We start from the raw sequence: 22,322 nt of genomic DNA on the forward strand, positions 1-22,322 counted from the left end.
CTAACCTGCACATCCCTGGACACTAAGTGGCAATTCTTATCATGGCCAATCCACCTAACCAGCACATCTTTGGACTGTGGGAGGAAACCGGAGCACCCGGAGGAAACCCACGCAGACACGGGAGGGAAGAGTAAACTCCACACAGACAGTTACCCAAGGCCGGAATTGAGCCCGGGTCCCTGGTGCTATGAGGCAGCGATACTAACCACTGTGCCATCATGCCACTCCATGGTGTGCTTAAGGGAATATGTTGGCAGTTAGCTTGTTCAAATTACTTAATAGCAGCTGTAATTTACTGTAAGCGATCAAACAATACAAGGTTAGATGGACAATTATCAAGACTGGAAAATATTTGTGGAAATTCTCAAGTGAAAGCATTAAAAGGACACAATCGCAGGCTAACTATCAGCCTGAATGCACGACCATTAACCTCAGAGATGACAACCTGACCGTACACAACAGGAAATGAATTTTATTAATAACAGTAACTATGTACAGGTGTCACACTGAACTTTGATTGTACCGTTCCTAATAACAGTGGTTACGGTAAGATTGTTCCAAAAAAAGGAAGTTGATATTTGATAAAGATCATAATGTCAATCACAAATAAGTACAACAGCATAGCATTAGGTTGATCTGATTTAACATATTTTCGTAGCAACATTTGTTCATGTTTACCATTGGTGTTTGGCAAAGCTAACATGTATTGTATCCAGGGGTGGCACAATGTCACAGTGGTTAGCACTGCCTCACAGCGCCAGGGACCCGAGTTCAATTCCTGTCTCAGGTGACTGCATAGAATTTGCACGTTCTCCCCGTGTCTGTGTGGATTTCCTCTTTTTTTCTTTCAGCACACGTGCTATATAAGCATCTTGTTGTTTCTGTATTTCGAAGTCAGCAACCTGGTGCCTGCATACAGAACACAGAATCAGACCCTTTAAAATATTAAGAATATTTCTGACTGTAACACATCAAAGAAGAAAGGTTTACACACTTACTTCAATGTATCTTTCTGCTTTGCAAGTAGTTGATAAAGTTCTTCAATTTGACCCTCCTTCCTACTCAAAATATCATCTTGTTTTTCCATCTGATTCTCAATCTCTGAAACGAAAACATTTTGTTTTCTCAAATAATTAGTTTCTCTCCAACTCTGCTGAATTATTCCCTTACAAAATTTACCATAAAATTTCCAGGAAATATATATGCTATCATTCCTGCAATCTGCTATCAGTCAGTGAAATTAAATATTTCTATCATTTTTGGTAACTGTTTGTTACTATCAGCGTAAGTATTATTGTAGAGTATTCAGTATTCTCAAAAGATTTACATAGTGATCAGCACCCAGGCAGAGTTACCAAAAAGGAATGCAGCAGCAGATTAAAGAGGGCCCCAAAAAAAGTTATACAATTTACCAATGAGAGCTTGAATTGCTGCTGAAGAATATCAAGCTGTCAGACCCAGGGAATTACACCACAAATGGTCTCCAGACAATTACAGTGACTAGGGAAAGGAAAATTAGGCACACACAAACCTGAACAAGTATATTGGGCAGGATTCTCTGTTCAGCAACGCCGGAATCGCAAAATGTGATTGGACGGAGAATCGCGCGCGAGCTGAAAATCTTGGCCGGCGCCAGGCACCCGACAGAATGCCATGCCGGTGCTTCGACAGCGTTGTTAATGCATTCTGCTCCCATATACAGTAAACACCATTGGCATATCATTAATGGACCCAGGGGCAGCACAGTGGCGCAGTGGTTAGCACTGCTGATTCACAACGATGAGGACCCGGGTTCGATCCCGGCCCCAGGTCACTGTCTGTGTTGGAGGTTGCACATTCTCCCTGTGTTTGCGTGGGTCGCATCCTCACGACCCAAAGATGTGCAGGGTAGTTGGATTGGTCACACTAAATTTCCCCTTAATGGAAAAAAGAATTGGGTACTTTAAATTTTTTTTTAAATCATGGTATACTCCAGGGATAACGCAATGCTCCACCTCTGCCAGGAGGAATTACCAATGGCGAGTTTCACTTGTGGCTTTAAAAATCGGGAAACAAGCGTTGTGGCTCCAGAGGGAGAGAGAGGAGATAGCACGTTTCCGGAGGCATGACTGGGGGATGCCGGACCTGCCGCTGGCATGACTGGCCATGGGAGGCATCTGCCAGGGTAGCGGGGGGGGGGTGACGGGAATGACCAGGGGATGGGCCGCGGTGACCCCCGGAACCGGGACGGTGTCCAGGGAATGTACCTCCATTGCAACGGTCTGCAGGGCAGCCATCTTGCGGGGCAGCACGGTAGCACAAGTGGCTAGCACTGTGGCTTCACAGCGCCAGGGTCCCAGGTTCAATTCCACGCTGGGTCACTGTCTGCGCAGAGTCTGCACGTTCTCCCCGTGTGTGCGTGGGTTTCCTCCGGGTGTTCCAGTTTCCTCCCACAGTCCAAAGATGTGCAGGTTAGGTGGATTGGCCATGATAAATTGCCCTTAGTGGTCAAAAAGATTAGGAGGGGTTATTGGGTTACAGGGATAGGATAGAAGTGAGGGCTTAAGTGGGTTGGTGCAGACTCAATGGGCCGAATGGCCTCCTTCTGCACTGTATGTTCTATGAAACTCACTGACCAGGCACCGTGGCTGCACAGAGTGACACCGGCCATATGGGTACACCCACCCCCGCCCCCACCCAAACGCCTCCTTTCACCCCACCAACATACCCCTCCGCAATTTCTCCCTCCACCCAACCAACCGCTCCCCACCTCCCAGCCACAACCAGACGCCACCTGCCAGCAGGGCATCACATGGCCCATCCATAAGACCATAAGACATAGGAGCGGAAGTAAGGCCATTCGGCCCATCGAGTCCACTCCACCATTCAATCATGGCTGATTTCAACTCCATTTACCTGCTCTCTCTCCATAGCCCTTAATTCCTCGAGAAATCAAGAATTTATCAACTTCTGTCTTAAAGACACTCAACGTCCTGGCCTCCACCACCCTCTGTGGCAATGAATTCCACAGACCCACCACTCTCTGGCTGAAGAAATTTCTCCTCATCTCTGTTCTAAAGTGACTCCCTTTTATTCTAAGGCTGTGCCCCCGGGTCCTAGTCTCCCCTGCTAATGGAAACAACTTCCCTACATCCACCCTATCTAAGCCATTCATTATCTTGTAAGTTTCTATGAGATCTCCCCTCAACCTCCTAAACTCCAATGAATATAATCATACTACCTGCCCCTCCACCTATCTTTGTATAATCTGCAAACTTAGCCAGAATGCCCCCAGTCCCGTCATCTAGATCGTTAATATCCAAGGGCAACATCCACGGAAACCCTTACAGGAGGACGCCGGATGGGGGCAGCAAGGCATACCGCTGGCATGGGTAGCGCCAGCCATCGGTAGCCCTGCCGGCAGGGACTGGTGCCAGGGCCAGAGGCCAGGCACTGACGGGGCCAGGGGTGCAGTGCGGAGGGCAGATTGCGGGGGGGGGGGGGGGGGAGGGGGGGGGGCGCGACGGTGGTGGGGATGGAAGAATGACATCTAGGGGCAGGGGCTACAGTGCAGACCGGGGCCACTGTGTAGCCCGTTGAATCCGGTTGGGCACAGGGATATGCACCATACTCACATGTCTGCCTTTCACCCCCTGCGGACAATGGACTTCGGAATCCAACAAGGAATGGTAGCCTTCATCCTGGCTGCCGAAGCTTTGGGGGATGCACCGAGGCTGTCCGAGCAGGAACTGCTCGGGGAGGAACCTGCATTAGCGGAGTCTGCCCTAGAGGAACAGGACGCTGCCTGTGAGGTTGGAGAGCTGGCCGTCTAACAGGCCGGGGAGGACGTGGGAAGGAGGCACTGCATTCGGCCTCATGTGTACCGGCAGGGTCATGGCGGACCTCCATGCCGTTGAAGATTCCGGCTCAGCAGGAACATATAGTGCGCCATATCTGCTGGATCATGGCACACCTGGAACCGCGGAGGTATGTGGGAAGATACCCACTCCTGGCGGCCGTCAAGGTGGTGGTCGCTCTGAAAATTTACATCATGGGGTCCTTCCAGGCGCCAGGTGGGGACCTATTAGGTCCAGGCAGTGATCAACGGGATGCATAGAACATAGAACATAGAACAATACAGCGCAGTACAGGCCCTTCGGCCCACGATGTTGCACCGAAACAAAAGCCATCTAACCTACACTATACCATTATCATCCATATGTTTATCCAATAAACTTTTAAATGCCCTTAATGTTGGCGAGTTCACTACTGTAGCAGGTAGGGCATTCCACGGCCTCACTACTCTTTGCGTAAAGAACCTACCCCTGACCTCTGTCCTATATCTATTACCCCTCAGTTTAAGGCTATGTCCCCCTCGTGCTAGCCATTTCCATCCGCGGGAGAAGGCTCTCACTGTCCACCCTATCTAACCCTCTGACCATTTTGTATGCCTCTATTAAGTCTCCTCTTAACCTTCTTCTCTCTAACGAAAACAACCTCAAGTCCATCAGCCTTTCCTCATAAGATTTTCCCTCCATACCAGGCAACATCCTGGTAAATCTCCTCTGCACCCGTTCCAAAGCCTCCACGTCCTTCCTATAATGCGGTGACCAGAACTGTACGCAATACTCCAAATGCGGCCGTACCAGAGTTCTGTACAGCTGCAACATGACCTCCTGACTCCGGAACTCAATCCCTCTACCAATAAAGGCCAACACTCCATAGGCCTTCTTCACCACCCTATCAACCTGGGTGGCAACTTTCAGGGATCTATGTACATGGACACCTAGATCCCTCTGCTCATCCACACTTTCAAGAACTTTTCCATTAGCCACATATTCCACATTCCTGTTTTTCCTTCCAAAGTGAATCACCTCACACTTCTCTACATTAAACTCCATTTGCCACCTCTCAGCCCAGCACTGCAGCTTATCTATATCCCTCTGTAACCTGCTACTTCCTTCCTCACTATCGACAACACCACCGACTTTAGTATCGTCTGCAAATTTACTCACCCACCCTTCTGCGCCTTCCTCTAGGTCATTGATAAAAATGACAAACAGCAACGGCCCCAGAACAGATCCTTGTGGTACTCCACTTGTGACAGAACTCCATTCTGAACATTTCCCATCAACCACCACCCTCTGTCTTCTTTCAGCTAGCCAATTTCTGATCCACATCTCTAAATCACCCTCAATCCCCAGCCTCCGTATTTTCTGCAATAGCCTACCGTGGGGAACCTTATCAAACGCTTTGCTGAAATCCATATACACCACATCAACTGCTCTACCCTCGTCTACCTGTTCAGTCACCTTCTCAAAGAACTCGATAAGGTTTGTGAGGCATGACCTACCCTTCACAAAGCCATGCTGACTATCCCTGATCATATTATTCCTATCTAGATGATTATAAATCTTGTCTCTTATAATGCCCTCCAAGACTTTACCCACTACAGACGTGAGGCTCACCGGTCTATAGTTGCCGGGGTTGTCTCTGCTCCCCTTTTTGAACAAAGGGACCACATTTGCTATCCTCCAGTCCTCTGGCACTATTCCTGTATCCAATGATGACATAAAAATCAAAGCCAATGGTCCAGCAATCTCTTCCCTGGCCTCCCAGAGAATCCTAGGATAAATCCCATCAGGCCCCGGGGACTTATCTATTTTCAGCCTGTCCAGAATTGCCAACACCTCTTCCCTACTTACCTCAATGCCATCTAATCTATTTACCTGGAGCTCAGCATTCTCCTCCACAACATTATCTTTTTCCTGAGTGAATACTGACGAAAAATATTCATTTAGTATCTCGCCTATCTCTTCAGACTCTACACACAACTTCCCATTCCTGTCCTTGACTGGTCCTACTCTGTCCCTAGTCATTCGCTTATTCCTGACATACCTATAGAAAGCTTTTGGGTTTTCCTTGATCCTTCCTGCCAAATACTTCTCATGTCCCCTCCTTGCTCGTCTTAGCTCTCTCTTTAGATCCTTCCTCGCTACCTTGTAACTATCCATCGCCCCAACTGAAACTTCACACCTCATCTTCACATAGGCCTCCTTCTTCCTCTTAACAAGAGATTCCACTTCTTTGGTAAACCACGGTTCCCTCGCTCGGCACCTTCCTCCCTGCCTGACCGGTACATACTTATCAAGAACACGCAATAGCTGATCCTTGAACAAGCTCCACTTATCCAGTGTGTCCAAAACTTGCAGCCTACTTCTCCACCTTATCCCCCCCAAGTCACGTCTAATGGCATCATAATTTCCCTTCCCCCAGCTATAACTCTTGCCCTGCGGTGTATACTTATCCCTTTCCATCCTTAACGTAAACGTCACCGAATTGTGGTCACTGTCCCCAAAGTGCTCACCTACCTCCAAATCCAACACCTGGCCTGGTTCATTACCCAAAACCAAATCCAATGTGGCCTCACCTCTTGTTGGCCTGTCAACAAACTGTGTCAGGAAACCCTCCTGCACACACTGAACAAAAAACGACCCATCTAATGTACTCGAACTATATCTTTTCCAGTCAATATTTGGAAAGTTAAAGTCTCCCATAATAACTACCCTGTTACTTTCGCTCATATCCAGGATCATCTTCGCCATCCTTTCCTCTACATCCCTAGAACTATTTGGAGGCCTATAGAAAACTCCCAACAGGGTGACCTCTCCTTTCCTGTTTCTAACCTCAGCCCATACTACCTCGGAAGATGAGTCCCCATCTAGCATCCTCTCCGCCACCGTAATACTGCTCTTGACTAGCAGCGCCACACCTCCCCCTCTTTTGCCACCTTCCCTGAGCTTACTAAAACACCTAAACCCCGGAACCTGCAACATCCATTCCTGTCCCTGCTCTATCCACGTCTCCGAAATGGCCACAACATCGAAGTCCCAGGTACCAACCCATGCTGCCAGTTCCCCTACCTTATTTCGTATACTCCTGGCATTGAAGTAGACACACTTCAAACCACCTACCTGAACACTGGCCCCCTCCTCCGACGTCAAATCTGAGCTCCTGACCTCTATACTCTCATTCTCCCTTACCCTAAAACTACAATCCAGGTTCCCATGCCCCTGCTGCATTAGTTTAAACCTCCCCAAAGAGCACTAACAAATCTCCCCCCCAGGATATTTGTGCCCCGCAGGTTCAGATGTAGACCATCCTGTCTGTAGAGGTCTATGAGCACCGGCTCATGATGGGTCAGTCTTCACAAACCAAAAAGGGTTCCACTCAATGAACGTGCAGCTGGTGTGACCAGGAGCTGCACATCATATATGTCTGTGCCTGATACATGGGCAGTGTGCACGACGCCTTCATCCTAGCAACTCAACGGTCCCTGACACCTTCGAGGCACTTCACCAGGTGAAGGGTTGGCTCTAGAGGTTATCCGGCAGTCGCTCAGATGTTCAAAGTGGCGTGGTGCCACCCTGTTCTTCCCACTGCCCAACGGATACACCAGGGACAAGCATGGGGAGAGGGTTCTGAGGCGCTGTGGTGTTCCTGCACTACCCCTGCAGAAATCACTGCAACGGGCCCCATCACCTTTTCCTCCCCCGGGGTGCCAGATGGCCCCCGGGCTACTGTTGGGACAGGGGTGAGACCGGAGCTAACTCCTGTGGCTCCCCCGCCACCTGGTGCCACCAATCCTGGAGGCCCGCTCTAATCTCGACCAGGGTCTCCATGCTCGCGGCCATGGAACACAGGGACTGGGCCACCTTCCTCTGGGACTATGCCACCTCCCTCCGGGATTGACACAGGTCAGCCAGCGCCCAGGCAATGCCAACGACGCCGTCAGCCATAACCCATTATGACTGGGCCAAGCTCTTGAGTTGCAGGTGATCCTGGTACATAGCTGCCTGTGACAGGACAGCCCTGTCCTGTGCCTCGGCCACCGCCCGCACAGAGTGCCCGAGGCCTTGGACATCCTGACCCATTACAGATATCTTCGCCCCAAAGGCCTCCACCGTGCAATATTGGCCTGGGTGGCACCGCCTCCTGCCCCTGCACGTCGTTGGACTGCACAGGCAAGCGTTGGATAGTTGCTGACAGCGCCTCTATGTAGTCCCTGGCTCTGTGTCTGCATTTCCATTATCAATGAGACCGGCTTTCTAGAAGCCTGAAATCCGTCTGGACGGCAGCTAGTCCTGGGGGTTGGGCAGCCTTCTGACTGTCCGGCCCCTCGGGTGTTCCTATCTCCACCTGATGTACCGCAGCATGTGTGTGATGTGAACCAGATAGTGCCCCATGAGCCTCTTCACTCAAGTGCCCAACCAAGTTGAGCGTCTCTGGGATGGTGGAGGGTGTTGGAGACAGATGTGATGGGAAGTCAGTGTCGTCCCTGCACTGGTGTCCCTGGTTGTACCGGGCTGGCATTTGGGGACACTCTTCGCTATCCGTCACATCCGCGACACTGGAATCTGCTTGGGGTTAGGTTGAGGGACACCAGAAGGACCCGCCTCATCGCCATGTGATCCAGCAAGACACAAGACATGACGCATGATTGGATTGAGGTTTGGGACCGTGCCACGCATGCCATGGATAATCACAACGCAGCGGAGTCTCACTTCGTTGCCCGATGCCGACCTCTGCCTTGGCCCTTCTCTGGTCCCACCAACCAGGTCCAGTCCCTGCCGCTCTGGTGAGGGGCCGCAGGTCCGGCTGTCCCCCTCCAGTCTTCTCCGGCCGGTTATGGGCTGGGGGCTTGTGTTGGGGGGGGGGGGGGGGTCCAGCAGGGTCTCCAGTTCGGCATCCGCAAACTGGAGTGCCATTCTCTGTGCTGCCCTCTTGTTGGCTGCAATGAGTGTGTGTGGGGAGTGGAATGCTAATATGCAACTGCAGCTTGTCAGCCTCTCAAGTGGCAATCCCGATGAATCGGGCACCTTTTTTCATTGGAATCGATCGTGTTCCACATAGCGCTGGTGCTAGCCCATTAATGGATCATGAATTGGTCTGGGACCGGTGCCAATTTTGTTGTCGTAGAAGTTCACTGATTCAGTCCTGGAGTCAACAGTGAGTTTCTGAAACAGAGAATCTCGCCCATTGTACTTCTGTTGCACATTTCCCGGCCGCAAAGCAGGTGGGTATACATACCCGTGTACATCTATATGTGTGCATGTGCATGGGCGTCAGTGAGAAAACAAAGAGGAAAATTATAAAAGTCAACAAGTTCACTTTAAAACTTCATGGGAAAAGTTTCATGGGAATAAATTATAGCTTGCAACATTTGCCACGGAAAAAAGAGAATTTAGAAGAATGGTACTATGACTTACCATTGCATTTGCTTATTAACTTGTCATTTTTCGTTGACTCCTTCAATGCTTTGTTTTTAATACTTCCCAATCTTTGTAAAGGGTGAAAATAAGACATGTTTGTATGATATTCAAATTTTCAACATAGATCATGTTGTACTCTGAGGTGCTTCAATACATTTGTGATACATGACACACATGACACTGGACACAATCTGGACCCGGTGGGGATGAATGGGGTTTTCCAGGAGTTTTATAATAGGCTTTATGAATTTGGAACCTCCAGGCGCCGGGGTGGGGTGGGGGGGAAATAGAGAGAGAGATTTAAAATCTTTCAAGTCATGGACGGATTGGAATTTGGAGCCTCCAGGTGCTTGGGGGTGGGGTTGGGGGGCGGAGTTAGAATGTTTCCAAGTCCTAGACGGATTGCAGTTCCCCAAGGTGGAGGACCACCTGGGAGAGGGGCTAGGGCTAGCCCCCCCCCCCCCCCGCCCCCCGCATTGGACTGGTGGAAGTAATGGAGGGTATGGGGGCGATTTTGGCAGGGAAGGCCCCGGGCCTGGTTGGGTTTTCTGTCGAATTTTAGAAACAGTTTTCTGGGGATCTGGGGTCCCTGCCGGTAAGGGCATGCAATAAGGTGAGGGAAAAGGGGGAACTCCCCCCTACGTTATTGCAGGCTTCAATAATCTTAATTTTGAAGAAGTACAGGGCAGCACGGTGGCACAGTGGTTAGCATGCTGCCTCACGGCACCGAGGTCCCATGTTCGATCCCGGCTCTGGATCACTGACTGTGTGGAGTTTGCACATTCTCCCCGTGTTTGCGTGGGTTTCGCCCCCACAATCCAAAGATGTGCAGGGTAGGTGGATTGGCCACACTAAATTGCCCCTTAATTGGAAAAAATGAATTGGGTACTCTAAATTTATAAAAAAGAAACATTTTGAAGACGTACAAGGACCCGGAGCAGTGTAGGTCCTACCGCCCGATATCGCAGCTAAATGTGGACGCCAAACTGCTGGCAAAGATCGAGGACTGTGCACCAGAGGTGATGGGGAGGATAACACAGGGCTTGTAAAGGGGAGATATCTGTCGGCAAATTTTAAGCGGTTATTAAATGTGATAATGATGCCCCCGAAGGGACAGGAGATGGAGGTGGGGGTCACTATGGACGCAGAGAAGGCATTCGATCGGGTGGAATGGGAGAATCAAGGAAAGATAGGATGGGGGAGGAGGTAAGGAGGTTGGGGCAATTGGATAATTATTTATTTATTATGAGGTTTTCTGTTTGTTCTTACTCTGGCTTAGGTTGTGTTTAATGTATATACAAAGGCATTAATAAAAATATTTTTAAAAATATAGAGATAGAACAAAGAACAAAGAAAATTACAGCACAGGAACAGGCCCTTCGACCCTCCCAGCCTGCGCCGATTCAGATCCTTTATCTAAACCTGTCTTCTATTTTCCAAGGATCTACTTCCCTCTGTTCCCCGCCCATTCATATATCTGTCTAGATGCATCTTAAATGATGCTATCGTGCCCGCCTCTACCATCTCCGCTGGCAAAGCGTTCCAGGCACCCACCACCCTCTGCGCAAAAAACTTTCCACGCACATCTCCCTTAAACTTTCCCCCTCTCACCTTGAAATCGTGACCCCTTGTAATTGACACCCCCACTCTTGGAAAAAGCTTGTTGCTATCCACACTGTCCATACCTCTCATAATTTTGTAGACCTCAATCAGGTCCCCCTCAATCTCCGTCTTTCCAATTAAAACAATCCTAATCTACTCAACCTTTCTTCATAGCTAGCACCCTCCATACCAGGCAACATCCTGGTGAACCTCCTCTGCACCCTCTCTAAAGCATCCACATCCTTCTGGTAATGTGGCGACCAGAACTGCACGTAGTATTCCAAATGTGGCCTAACCAAAGTCCTATACAACTGTAACATGACCTGCCGACTCTTGTACTCAATACCCCGTCCGATGAAGGCAAGCATGCTGTATGTCTTCTTGACCACTCTATCGACCTTCGTTACCACCTTCGGGGTACAATGGACCTGAACTCCCAGATCTCTCTGTACATCAATTTTCCCCAGGACCCTTCCATTGACCGTATAGTCCGCTCTTGAATTAGATCTTCCAAAATGCATCATCTCGCATTTGCCTGGATTGAACTCCATCTGCCATTTTTCTGCCCAACTCTCCAATCTATCTATATTTTGCTGTATTCTCTGACAGTCCTCCTCGCTATCTGCAACTCCACCAATCTTAGTATCATCTGCAAACTTGCTAATCAGACCACCTATATCTTCGTCCAGATCATTTATGTATATCACAAACAACAGTGGTCCGAGCACGGATCCCTGTGGAACACCACTGGTCACCTTTCTCCATTTTGAGACACTCCCTTCCACCACTACTCTCTGTCTCCTGTTGCCCAGCCAGTTCTTTGTCCATCTAGGTTCTTGATCAATAAGGGGACCAGGGGTTATGGGAAAAAGACAGAAGAATGGGGATGAGAAAACTATCATCCATGATTGAATGGCGGAGCAGACTCGATGGGCCGAGTGGCCCAATTCTGCCCCTATATCTTATGGTTGCAGAAATGAAAGAGGTCTACAGACTAATTTAAGCTTAAAAGATATTGTATTTATATAGCATCTTTCAGGGCTTCCCAAAAAAACTTTAGGTGCAACCATTACTTTCATGTAGAAAATGTGGCAGCCAATTTGCACTCAGCAGGATCTAAAAAACTGCAATGTAATAACCACCAGGTAAACAGTTTGTGATGCTGATTAAGCAATAGATACAAGGAAGAACTCCATCAAGCTTCTTCAAAATAGTGCCATCCAACTAAGAGTGTGACATTGTCTCATTTTACTGCCTCATCAAGTAACAGTGTCTCTGCGAGTGGCTCTCCTGTGTCATCCTAGATTTTTGTACTCGAGTCTCTCAACCTACAGCCCCTGACTTAGATATAAATGTGATGACAGACTGTCAATCTACATTTAAGTACCACATGCAAGTTGTTAGGAGGTAAATTTGTAGAATATTTTATATATCTGTCAAAGGCCATGGTTAGATTTTCCTTCCTTGCACAACCCATTTTCAGGGTCTGCTGAGCAGGGGAGTTTAATGAAAAATCAGTTTGGAGCCTTTTGGCAGGCACCCTGCCAGGTCCCCCATGTTTGGATGGGTGTATTCAAATAGAAATGCAGACAGTATTGCACTCTGAAATAGTCAGCTTCATTATGGCACAGAGGCATGCTGAATAAAAATGTTGGTGCCGTAATCAGCTAAGTGCCCAAGTCCATTGCTAAGTGCCCAAGGCCTGCAGCAGTAACACTCCTTTCCCCTCTTACCCTGTTAGGGCCAATTAGCACCGCCAGAATTCTGTCTAGTCCCCATCCAAAAGTATTTCAATTCTGTAAATCTACCTGGCAGCAGTAGGTGAAATGTCCCTACCAAACCAACTACATTTCCCGAGAAATTACCACCAAGTAGGAAAGCTTAATCCTTCTTTCAATCTCTTGCAACTATGATTCACAATAGTATTCTTGAGGCTCTCATTAGCCCAAAGATGACAAACGTATCAAGCAATAAATTTCATTTTTTCTATTGCTTCACAAATCACATATCACAGTAGGTTAATACATTGCCTCCAGCTCTTCACCTTGCTCAACTGTAGATTTTCACAATTCCTTCCTGAAACTTCCAAATAGTTATAATAGGTACTTATTTACTTTCTTCTTATTCCAATCATGAACTTCTGTAGGCAGTGTTTCCGCAGGCAACAACCGGACTAATTCCATTTATGGCATTCCATTACTATCAAAATTTCAATACAGCAGGCTGTGCTGATGGTGCAACAGCATAATTTTCTTTGAAAACTAAGAATGTCAGCACCAGATAAGAAACAAAATTGTGCAAAAGATTAATGCCATTGCATGAAGGTCATATTTAAAACTAGCTGCACCATAGTCTCAAAACTAACACAGCACTTGATCTTAAGCAGGAGTGAAATAGTTTAAATCTCCTGCCACCTTCAAAGATCTATGCACATAAACAGCAACCCCCCCACCACCCCCCCCCCCCCACCCCCGATCCCTCTGTCCCTGCACACTGTTGTGAGGGAAATACAAAATAGTGTAACAAGCACTGTACTTATATATGACAAGTTTCAAAACAGTCAGATCAGGATCAAAAATCGCCAAAGAATTCTAAGGGACTGTAGAACTATAATAACAAACCTATATTTATGTGGTTCTTTCCAGGCCCTTAGAAAATCCCCAAGCAGTTCAGAGCCAATTAATTACTTTATGAAACATATACACGGAGGTTATGTGGCAAAGTGAAGAAAAAAAACTTACGCATTTTCAAAGGCCTTTTTTTCCCGATCTAGCTGTTTCATTAGAATCTCTATTTCACCGAGTGAAAACTGTAGTTTTTCAGACTCTTTGAAAAGTAATGCTTTGGTTTTAGCATGCTCAAGTCTTTCATTCTGTAGAGAAGCATGACAGAGTTAGTAGAATTACTCAGCTGCTGGAGTTGTGTTGAACCATACATAAACCCAGCGTACGAAAGAACATGTCAAAAATTCTCTCTGGTCAAATTAAAATGATAGCTGGTGTGGGTGAATAGGTGTAGAAGGGAAAGGTCAGCAAAAATACCAATTGACTGCAACAGGACATAGATAGGCAAGCAGAATGGGAAGACATGTGGCAGATGTAATTTTATGAAGAGAAGTGCGAGGGGATGCATTTTGGCAGGTGAGGAGGACAGGGAGAGGCGACCCTGACCTGTACAAAAAATCCAGGTACAATCTCCGCAAAGCCATCAGGGATGCCAAGAGACAATACCAGACTTAGTTAGAGTCACAGACTAACGACACAGACTCTCGTCGGTTGTGGCAAGGCCTAAACATAACGGGCTACAAAGCAAGGCCTAGTAGAATCTCTGACAGCAGCGCACCCCTACGCGATTAACTCAATGCATTCTATGCTCGTTTCGAGCAGGAAACCATGAAACTGTTGGTGGCACAACAGTTAGCACTGCTGCCTCACAGCACCAGGATCCCAAGTTCAATTCCGGCCTCGTATTACTGTCTATGTGGAGTTTGCACTTTCTGCGCGTATCTGCGTGGGTTTCCTCCGGGTGCTCCGGTTTCCCCCCATTGTCCAAAATAAGTGCAGGTTAGGTGGATTGGCGATGCTAAATTGCCCTTAGTGTCCAAAAAGTTAGGTGGGGTTACTGGGAAAGGGTGGAGGTGTAGGCTGAATTCTCTTTCCAATGGTCAGTGCAGACTTGATAGGCCGAATGGTCTCCTTCCTTCTGTACTGTAAATTCTATGATTCTATGAACTGCCCGGCAGCCCCGGACACACCCATACCCACCGTCACAGTTTCCGAAGTCAGATCGGCCTTCCTGAAAGTGAACCCTCATAAAGCAACGGGTTCTGACGGAGTCCCTGGTCGTGTACTCAGATCCTGCGCGGACCAACTGGCGGGTGTGTTCACTGACATCTTCAACCTCTCCCTACTTTGTTCCGAAGTTCCACCTGCTTCAAGAAGGCCACCAGCATACCGGTGCCAAAGAAGAACCTGGCAACGTGCCTCAACGACCACCGACTGGTGGCCTTGACATCTATCATTATGAAGTGCTTCGAGAGGTTAGTCATGAGACACATCAACTCCAAACTGCCTTGATCAACTGCAATTTGCATACCGCCACAACCGGTCCACAGCAGACGCCATCTCCCTGGCCCAAGACTCATCCCTGAAGCATCTCGACAACAAGCACTCCTGCATCAGACTCCTATTCATTGACTACAGCTCCGCCTTCAACATCATAATTCCAGTCAAGCTCATATCCAAACTCCAAAACCTAGGACTTGGCTCCTCTTTCTGCAACTAGATCCTCGACTTCCTGACCCAAAGACCACAATCAGTAAGGATAAACACCACCTCCTCCACGATAGTCCTCAATACCGCACTTAGCCCCTTACTATACTCCCTACACACTCACGACTAGTGAGTGAGGCCGTGGAATGCCCTACCTGCTACAGTAGTGAACTCGCCAACATTTAGGCGCATTTAAAAGTTTATTGGATAAACATATGGATGATAATGGTATAGTGTAGGTTAGATGGCTTTTGTTTCGGTGCAACATCGTGGGCCGAAGGGCCTGTACTGCGCTGTATTGTTCTATATGTTCTATGACTGTGTGGCAAAATTTGGCTGAAACTCCAGCTACAAGTTTGCTGATGACACGACCATAGTGGGTCGGCTCTCGAACACAATGAGTCAGAGTACAGGAGGAAGATAGAGAACCTAGTGGCGTGGTGTAACGACACAATCTCTCCCTCAGCAAAAATTAAGGAGCTGTTCATTGACTTCAGGAAGCAAAGTATCAAGGGTGCCGAGGTGGAGATGGTTGACAGCTTCAATTTCCTAGGTGTGCACATCACCAACAATCTGTCCTGGTCCACCCAACGACCAAGAAAGCACAACTGCGCCTAAACCTCCTCAGGAAACTAAGGAAATTTGGCATGTCCTCAATGACTCTTACCAATTTTTATAGATGCACCATCTGGCTGCATCACAGCCTGATATGGGAACTGCTCAGCTCAAGGCCGTAAGAAACTACAGAGAGTCATGAACACAGTCCAGCCCGTCACGCAAAACCGCCTCCTATCCACTGACTCTGTCTACACCTCCTGCTGCCCTGGGACAGTGGGCAGCATAATCAAAGACCCCTCACACCCGGCTTATTCTCTCTTCCATCGGGCAGGGGATACAAAAGTCTGAGAACATGCACTAACAGATTCAAAAACAGCTTCTTCCTCGCTGTTGCCAGACTCCTGAATGACCCTCTTATGGGCTGAACTGATCTCTCCACACATCTTCTCTACTGAATAATACTACACTCTGTATGCTTCACCCACTGACTGTGTCTGTGTATTTACATTCTATATTCATGTATGTCCTTTTTCATGTATGTAATGTACGCAGAACAATACTTTTCACTGTACCTCGGTACACGTGACAATAAATCAAAACAATGTATGCTTAACGGTAGAATTCCAGAGAGTTGTTACAGACGCACGCACGTACATGAAAGGAGGGTCACAACATTGCTTCCATAAAAATGCTTTACGTGGGTTCCAGAGTCCAGGATCAAAATCCAATCACGGAGGTTAGCAGGTTGAAAATTAATACTGTGTTAATTCAGTACACCAGCGAGGTTGACGTCACAAGATGAGATGCGCCTGTCTTTTAGGCAATGTTACGAAATTTCCAGTAGAAGCAGCGTAGGTGGGACCAGGTGTTCAACCTGGGCAGAGTTACTATTCCATGAGGCTGCTAGTTAGATGGTAAACAGCAGACTGAGCTACGCAGTTCAGTAAGGCAATAGTTATTGTTCCACAAGCCAGAGGCCCATGTCACTCTCCACCAGCTGTGACCAGGAATGTGTATCCAATGTCTGGATCCTAAGGCTGTCTTAGCCATTAGGAACTGAAAGAAATGCGGTGAAGACTTTGTCTTAGCAGACGATCCATTTCCTGGCCAGTCCAAAAGGGGGTTGTCAGTGGCTCCTCAGAGATGACCAGTTGATGGTTTTCCTAAAACAAGAAGCCAAGTGGCTTCTTTTGTTCAGGGGTCACAGACAGATATAGTTTTAACCATTTTAAGGACTTTTGCTCAGTTGTAAAAGTTTAGAAATAGCAATGAGCATATATATATATACATATATATATATATATAATAAAAATACACAGTGTGAAATGAAATGAAATGAAAAAATGAAAATCGCTTATTGTCACAAGTAGGCTTCAAATGAAGTTACTGTGAAAAGCCCCTAGTCGCCACATTCCGGCACCTGTTCGGGGAGGCTGGTACGGGAATCGAACCATGCTGCTGGCCTGCCTTGGTCTGCTTTAAAAGCCAGCGATTTAGCCCAGTGTGCTAAACCAGCCCCTATATCTTAGATACTCACAGTGTGCAGGGACAGAGGGACTGTGTCCTCGGAATCATGGGCGATTTACCACAATGGTTCCATGAAGGAGTTTAGCTACAAGCTTTGCTCAGGTGAAGGAGACAGAGCCAGAGTGAGTGAGATACAGCCAGAGTGGGAATTGGAACTTGGTAATTTGGGCAGTGTGGTAATTCGGCGTGGAGTGGGAGGAAGTGCTGTTTCCCTTTTTGTTCTGTTTCCTTCGTTTGGCTTTGTAACTGGTAATCTGCAGGGAGAGATCCAGAGTGCATTCCGGGAAGCAGGGAGAAAACCAGGGCGCACCCTGGGAAGGTTGGTGATATAAAATCTTACCACCAGGTTCCAGCGGCCTTCATTTTCGGGAGCGAGAGAGAGAGAGCCGGGAGCAGCTTGGGAACAGATAAGTGATAGATATGAGTGATCCGACGGGGGGGGGGGGGGGGGGGGGGGGGGGGGACGACACGAGGACAGAAAAGTGGCATCACCGGAAAGCTGTGACCTGATTGGCTGATAGGGAATCTGCACTAAATTTAAAAATTAAACATTGTTAACCTAATTAAACATAATTAATTAATTACTTAATCATAATTTAGAGGGATATCTAAGCCAGAAATTGGAGAGTACTGTATTTAGTACTTACATTTATAGTAGAAATCTAGTGCTAGAAAACATATAGTTAACAGTAATTGTTTTTTTACATTTTAAAAAATTTAATTTACTAATTAATTAACGCAATGTCAATTAGAGGGGTGCAGTGCTCTGACTGTGAGATGTGGCAGGTCCGGGAGGCTTCCAGCGTCCCGGATGGCTTCATCTGCAGAAAGTGCACCCAACTGGAGCTCCTCACAGAACGCATGGTTCGGTTGAAGCAGCAGTTAGGAGCATGCAGGTGGCGGAAAGCGTCATAGATAGCAGTTATATAAATGTGGTCACACCCAAGGTGCAGGCAGAGAAATGGGTGACCACCAGAAGAGACAGGCAGTCAGTGCAGGAATCCCCTGTGGTTGTCCCCTCTCAAACAGGTATACCACTTTGGATACTGCAGAAGATCAATAGTCATAGCGGACTCTATAGTCAGGGGCGCAGATAGGCGCTTCTGTGGACGTGAAAGAGACTCCAGGATGGTATGTTGCCTCCCTAGTGCCAGGGTCCAGGATGTCTCAGAACGTGTAGTGGGCATCCTGAAGGGGGCATCCTGAAGGGGGAGGGCAAACAGGCAGTGGTCGTGGCACATATTGGTACTAACGACATAGGCAGGAAGGGGGATGAGGTCCTGCAGCAGGAGTTCAGGGAGCTAGGCAGAAAGTTAAAAGACAGGACCTCAAGGGTTGTAATCTCGGGATTACTCCCTGTGCCACGTGCCAGTGAGGCTAGAAATAAGAAGATAGAGCAGCCAAACACGTGGCTGAACAGCAGGTGTAGGAGGAGGGGTTTCAGTTATCTGGACCAATAGGAGCTCTTCCGGGGCAGGTGTGACCTGTATAAGGACGGGTTGCATCTAAACTGGAGAGGCATAAATATCCTGGCCGCGAGGTTTGCGAGTGTCACTCGGGAGGGTTTAAACTAGTATGGCAGGGAGTGGGCACCGGAGCATAGGTCAGAAGGTGAAAAAATGGAGGGAGAACTAGGAAATAGGGCCACTATGGCTCTGAGGAAGAGCAGACAGGGAGATGTTGCTGAAAACAGTGGGACTGGTGGCCTGAAGTGCATATGTTTTAATGCAAGAAGTATAACAGGCAAGGCAGATAAACTTAGAGATTGGATTAGTACTTGGAACTATGATGTTGTTGCCATTAGAGACCTGGTTGAGGGAAGGACAGTATTGGCAGCTAAACATTCCAGGATTTAGATGTTTCAGGTGGGATAGAGGGGGAGGTAAAAGGGGCGGAGGGGTTGCGCTACTGGTTAGGGAGAATATCACAGCGGTACTGCGGGAGGACACCTCAGAGGGCAGTGAGGCTATATGGGTAGAGATCAGGAATAACAAGGGTGCAGTCACAATGTTGGGGGTTTACTGCAGGCCTCCTGACAGCCAGCGGGAGATAGAGGAGCAGAGAGGGAGACAGATTTTGGAAAGGAGTAAAAGCAACAGGGTTGTTGTGATGGGAGACTTTAACTTCCCCAATATTGACTGGGACTCACTTAGTGCTAGGGGCTTGGATGGGGCAGAGTTTGTAAGGAGCATCCAGGAGGGCTCCTTAAAACAATATGTAGATAGTCCAACTAGAGAAGGGGCTGTACTGGACCTGGTATTGGGGAATGAGCCCGGCCAGGTGGTAGAAGTTTCAGTAGGGGAGCATTTCGGGAACAGTGACCACAATTCAGTCAGTTTTAAAGTGCTGGTGGACAAGGATAAGAGTGGTCCTCAGGTGAATGTGCTAAATTGGGGGAAGGCTAATTATAACATTATTAGGCGAGAACTGAAGAACATAGATTGGGGGCGGATGTTTGAGGGTAAATCAACATCTGACATGTGGGAGGCTTTCGAATGTCAGTTGAAAGGAATTCAGGACCGGCATATACCAGTGAGGAAGAAGGATAAATATGGCAAATTTCGCGATCCTTGGATAACGAGGGATATTGTAGGCCTCGTCAAAAAGAAAAAGGAGGCATTTTTCAGGGCTAGAAGGCTGGGAACAGATGAAGCTTGTGTGGAATATAAGGAAAGTAGGAAGGAACTTAAGCAAGGAGTCAGGTGAGCTAAAGGGGGTCACGAAAAGTCATTGGCAAATAGGGTTCAGGAAAATCCCAAGGCTTTTTACACGTACATAAAAAGCAAGAGGGTAGCCAGGGAAAGGGTTGGCCCACTGAAGGACAGGGGAGGAAATCTATGTGTGGAGCCAGAGGAAGTGGGCGAGGTACTATATGAATACTTTGCATCAGTTTTCACCAAAGAGAAGGAATTGGTGGATGTTGTGTCTGGCGAAGGGTGTGTAGATAGCCTGGGTCACATTGAGATCCAAAAAGACGAGGTGTTGGGCGCCTTTAAAAATATTAAGGTGGATCAGTCCCCAGGGCCTGATGGGATCTACCCCAGAATACTGAAGGAGGCAAGAGAGGAAATTGCTGAGGCCTTGACAGAAATCTTTGGATCCTCAGTGTCTTCAGGTGATGTCCCGGTGGACTGGAGAATAGCCAATGTTGTTCCTTTGTTTAAGAAGGGTAGCAAGGATAATCCCGGGAACTACAGGCTGGTGAGCCTTACGTCAGTGGTAGGGAAATTACTGGAGAGAATTCTTCGAGACAGGATCTCCTCCCATTTGGTAGCAAGGGGTCATATTAGTGAGCGGCAGCACGGTTTTGTGAAGGGGAGGTTGTATCTCACTAACTTGATAGAGTTTTTCGAGGAGGTCACAAAGATGATTAATGCTGGTAGGGCAGTGGATGTTGTCTCTGTGAACTTCAGTAAGACCTTTGACAAGGTCCCTTGTGGCAGACTGGTACAAAAGGTGAAGTCACACTGGATCAGAGGTGAGGCGGCAAGATGGATACAGAACTGGCTAGGTCATAGAAGGCAGAGAGTAGCAATAGAAGGGTGCTTTTCTGATTGGAGGGCTGTGACTAGTGGTGTTCCGCAAGGATCAGTGCTGGGACCTTTGCTGTTCGTAGTATATATAAATGATTTGGAGGAAAATGTAACTGGTCTGATTAGTAAGTGTGCGGACGACACAAAGGTTGGTGGAATTGCGGATAGTGATGAGGACTACCAGAGGATACAGCAGGATTTAGATCGTTTGGATACTTGGGCGGCGAGATGGCAGATGGAGTTTAATTCGGACAAATGTGAGGTGATGCATTTTGGAAGGTCTAATACAGGTAGGGAATATACAGTGAATGGTAGAACCCTCAAGAGTATTGACAGTCAGCGAGATCTTGGTGTACAGGTCCACAGGTCACTGAAAGGGGCAACACAGGTGAAGAAGGGAGTCAAGATGGCATGCTTGCCTTCATTGGCCGGGGCATTGAGTCTAAAAATTGGCAAGTCATGTTGGAGCTGTATAGAACCTTAGTTAGGCCACACTTGGAGTATAGTGTTCAGTTTTGGTCGCCACACTCCCAGAAGGATGTGGAAGCTTTAGAGAGGGTGCAAAAGAGATTTACCAGGATGTTGCCTGGTATGGAGGGCATTAGCTATGAGGAGAGGTTGAATAAACTTGGTTTGTTCTCACTGGAACGAAGAAGGTTGAGGGGTGACCTGATAGAGGTCTACAAAATTATGAGCGGCGTAGACAGAGTAGATAGTCAGAGACTTTTTCCCAGGGTAGAGGGGTCAATTACTAGGGGACATAGGTTTAAGGTGTGGGGGGGCAGGGTTTAGAGGAGATGTGCGAGGCACGTTTTTTTCCACAGAGGGTAGTGGGTGCCAGGAACTCGCTGCTGGAGGACGTGGTGGAAGCAGGGACGATAGTGACGTTTAAGGGGCATCTTGACAAATACATGAATAGGATGGGAATAAGAACATAAGAAATAGGAGCAGGAGTAGTCCATCTGGCCCCTTGAGCCTGCTCCGCCATTCAATGAGATCATGGCTGATCTTTTGTGGACTCAGCTCCACTTTCCGGCCCGAATAACATAACCCTTAATCCCTTTATTCTTCAAAAAGCTATTTATCTTTATCTTAAAAACATTTAATGAAGGAGCCTCTACTGCTTCACTGGGCAAGGAATTCCATAGATTCACAACCCTTTGGGTGAAGAAGTTCCTCCTAGACTCAGTCCTAAATCTACTTCCCTTATTTTGAGGCTATGCCCCTAGTTCTGCTTTCACCCACCAGTGGAAACAACCTGCCCGCATCTATCCTATCTATTCCCTTCATAATTTTATATGTTTCGATAAGATCCCCCTTCATCCTTCTAAATTCCAACGAGTACAGTCCCAGTCTACTCAACCTCTCCTCGTAATCCAACCCCTTCAGCTCTGGGATTACCCTAGTGAATCTCCTCTGCACACCCTCCAGTGCCAGTACGTCCTTTCTCAAGTAAGGAGACAAAAACTGAACACAATACTCCAGGTGTGGCCTCACTAACACCTTATACAATTGCAGCATAACCTCCCTAGTCTTAAAATCCATCCCTCTAACAATGAAGGACAAAATTCCATTTGCCT

General features: G+C 47.7%; 1 protein-coding gene across 2 annotated transcripts in view; it reads right to left on the bottom strand.

Annotated features, from left to right (window-relative positions):
- Window positions 1-452: 452 nt before the first annotated feature.
- Window positions 453-22,322, bottom strand: part of LOC140387881 (spermatogenesis-associated protein 24-like) — a 36,778-nt gene continuing 14,908 nt past the window's right edge. For both annotated transcript variants that reach the window (XM_072471157.1, XM_072471167.1), the window contains 4 exons: window positions 13,595-13,725; window positions 9,249-9,319; window positions 999-1,101; window positions 453-909 (listed from right to left, as the gene is read on the bottom strand). In XM_072471157.1, coding sequence (XP_072327258.1) covers window positions 750-909; window positions 999-1,101; window positions 9,249-9,319; window positions 13,595-13,725 — 465 coding nt within the window. In that variant the 3' untranslated portion in view covers window positions 453-749. The remainder of the gene's footprint in view (window positions 910-998; window positions 1,102-9,248; window positions 9,320-13,594; window positions 13,726-22,322) is intronic.

The sequence above is a fragment of the Scyliorhinus torazame genome, chromosome 2 (assembly GCF_047496885.1).
Source record: "Scyliorhinus torazame isolate Kashiwa2021f chromosome 2, sScyTor2.1, whole genome shotgun sequence".
In the NCBI taxonomy this organism is placed as follows: domain Eukaryota; kingdom Metazoa; phylum Chordata; class Chondrichthyes; order Carcharhiniformes; family Scyliorhinidae; genus Scyliorhinus; species Scyliorhinus torazame.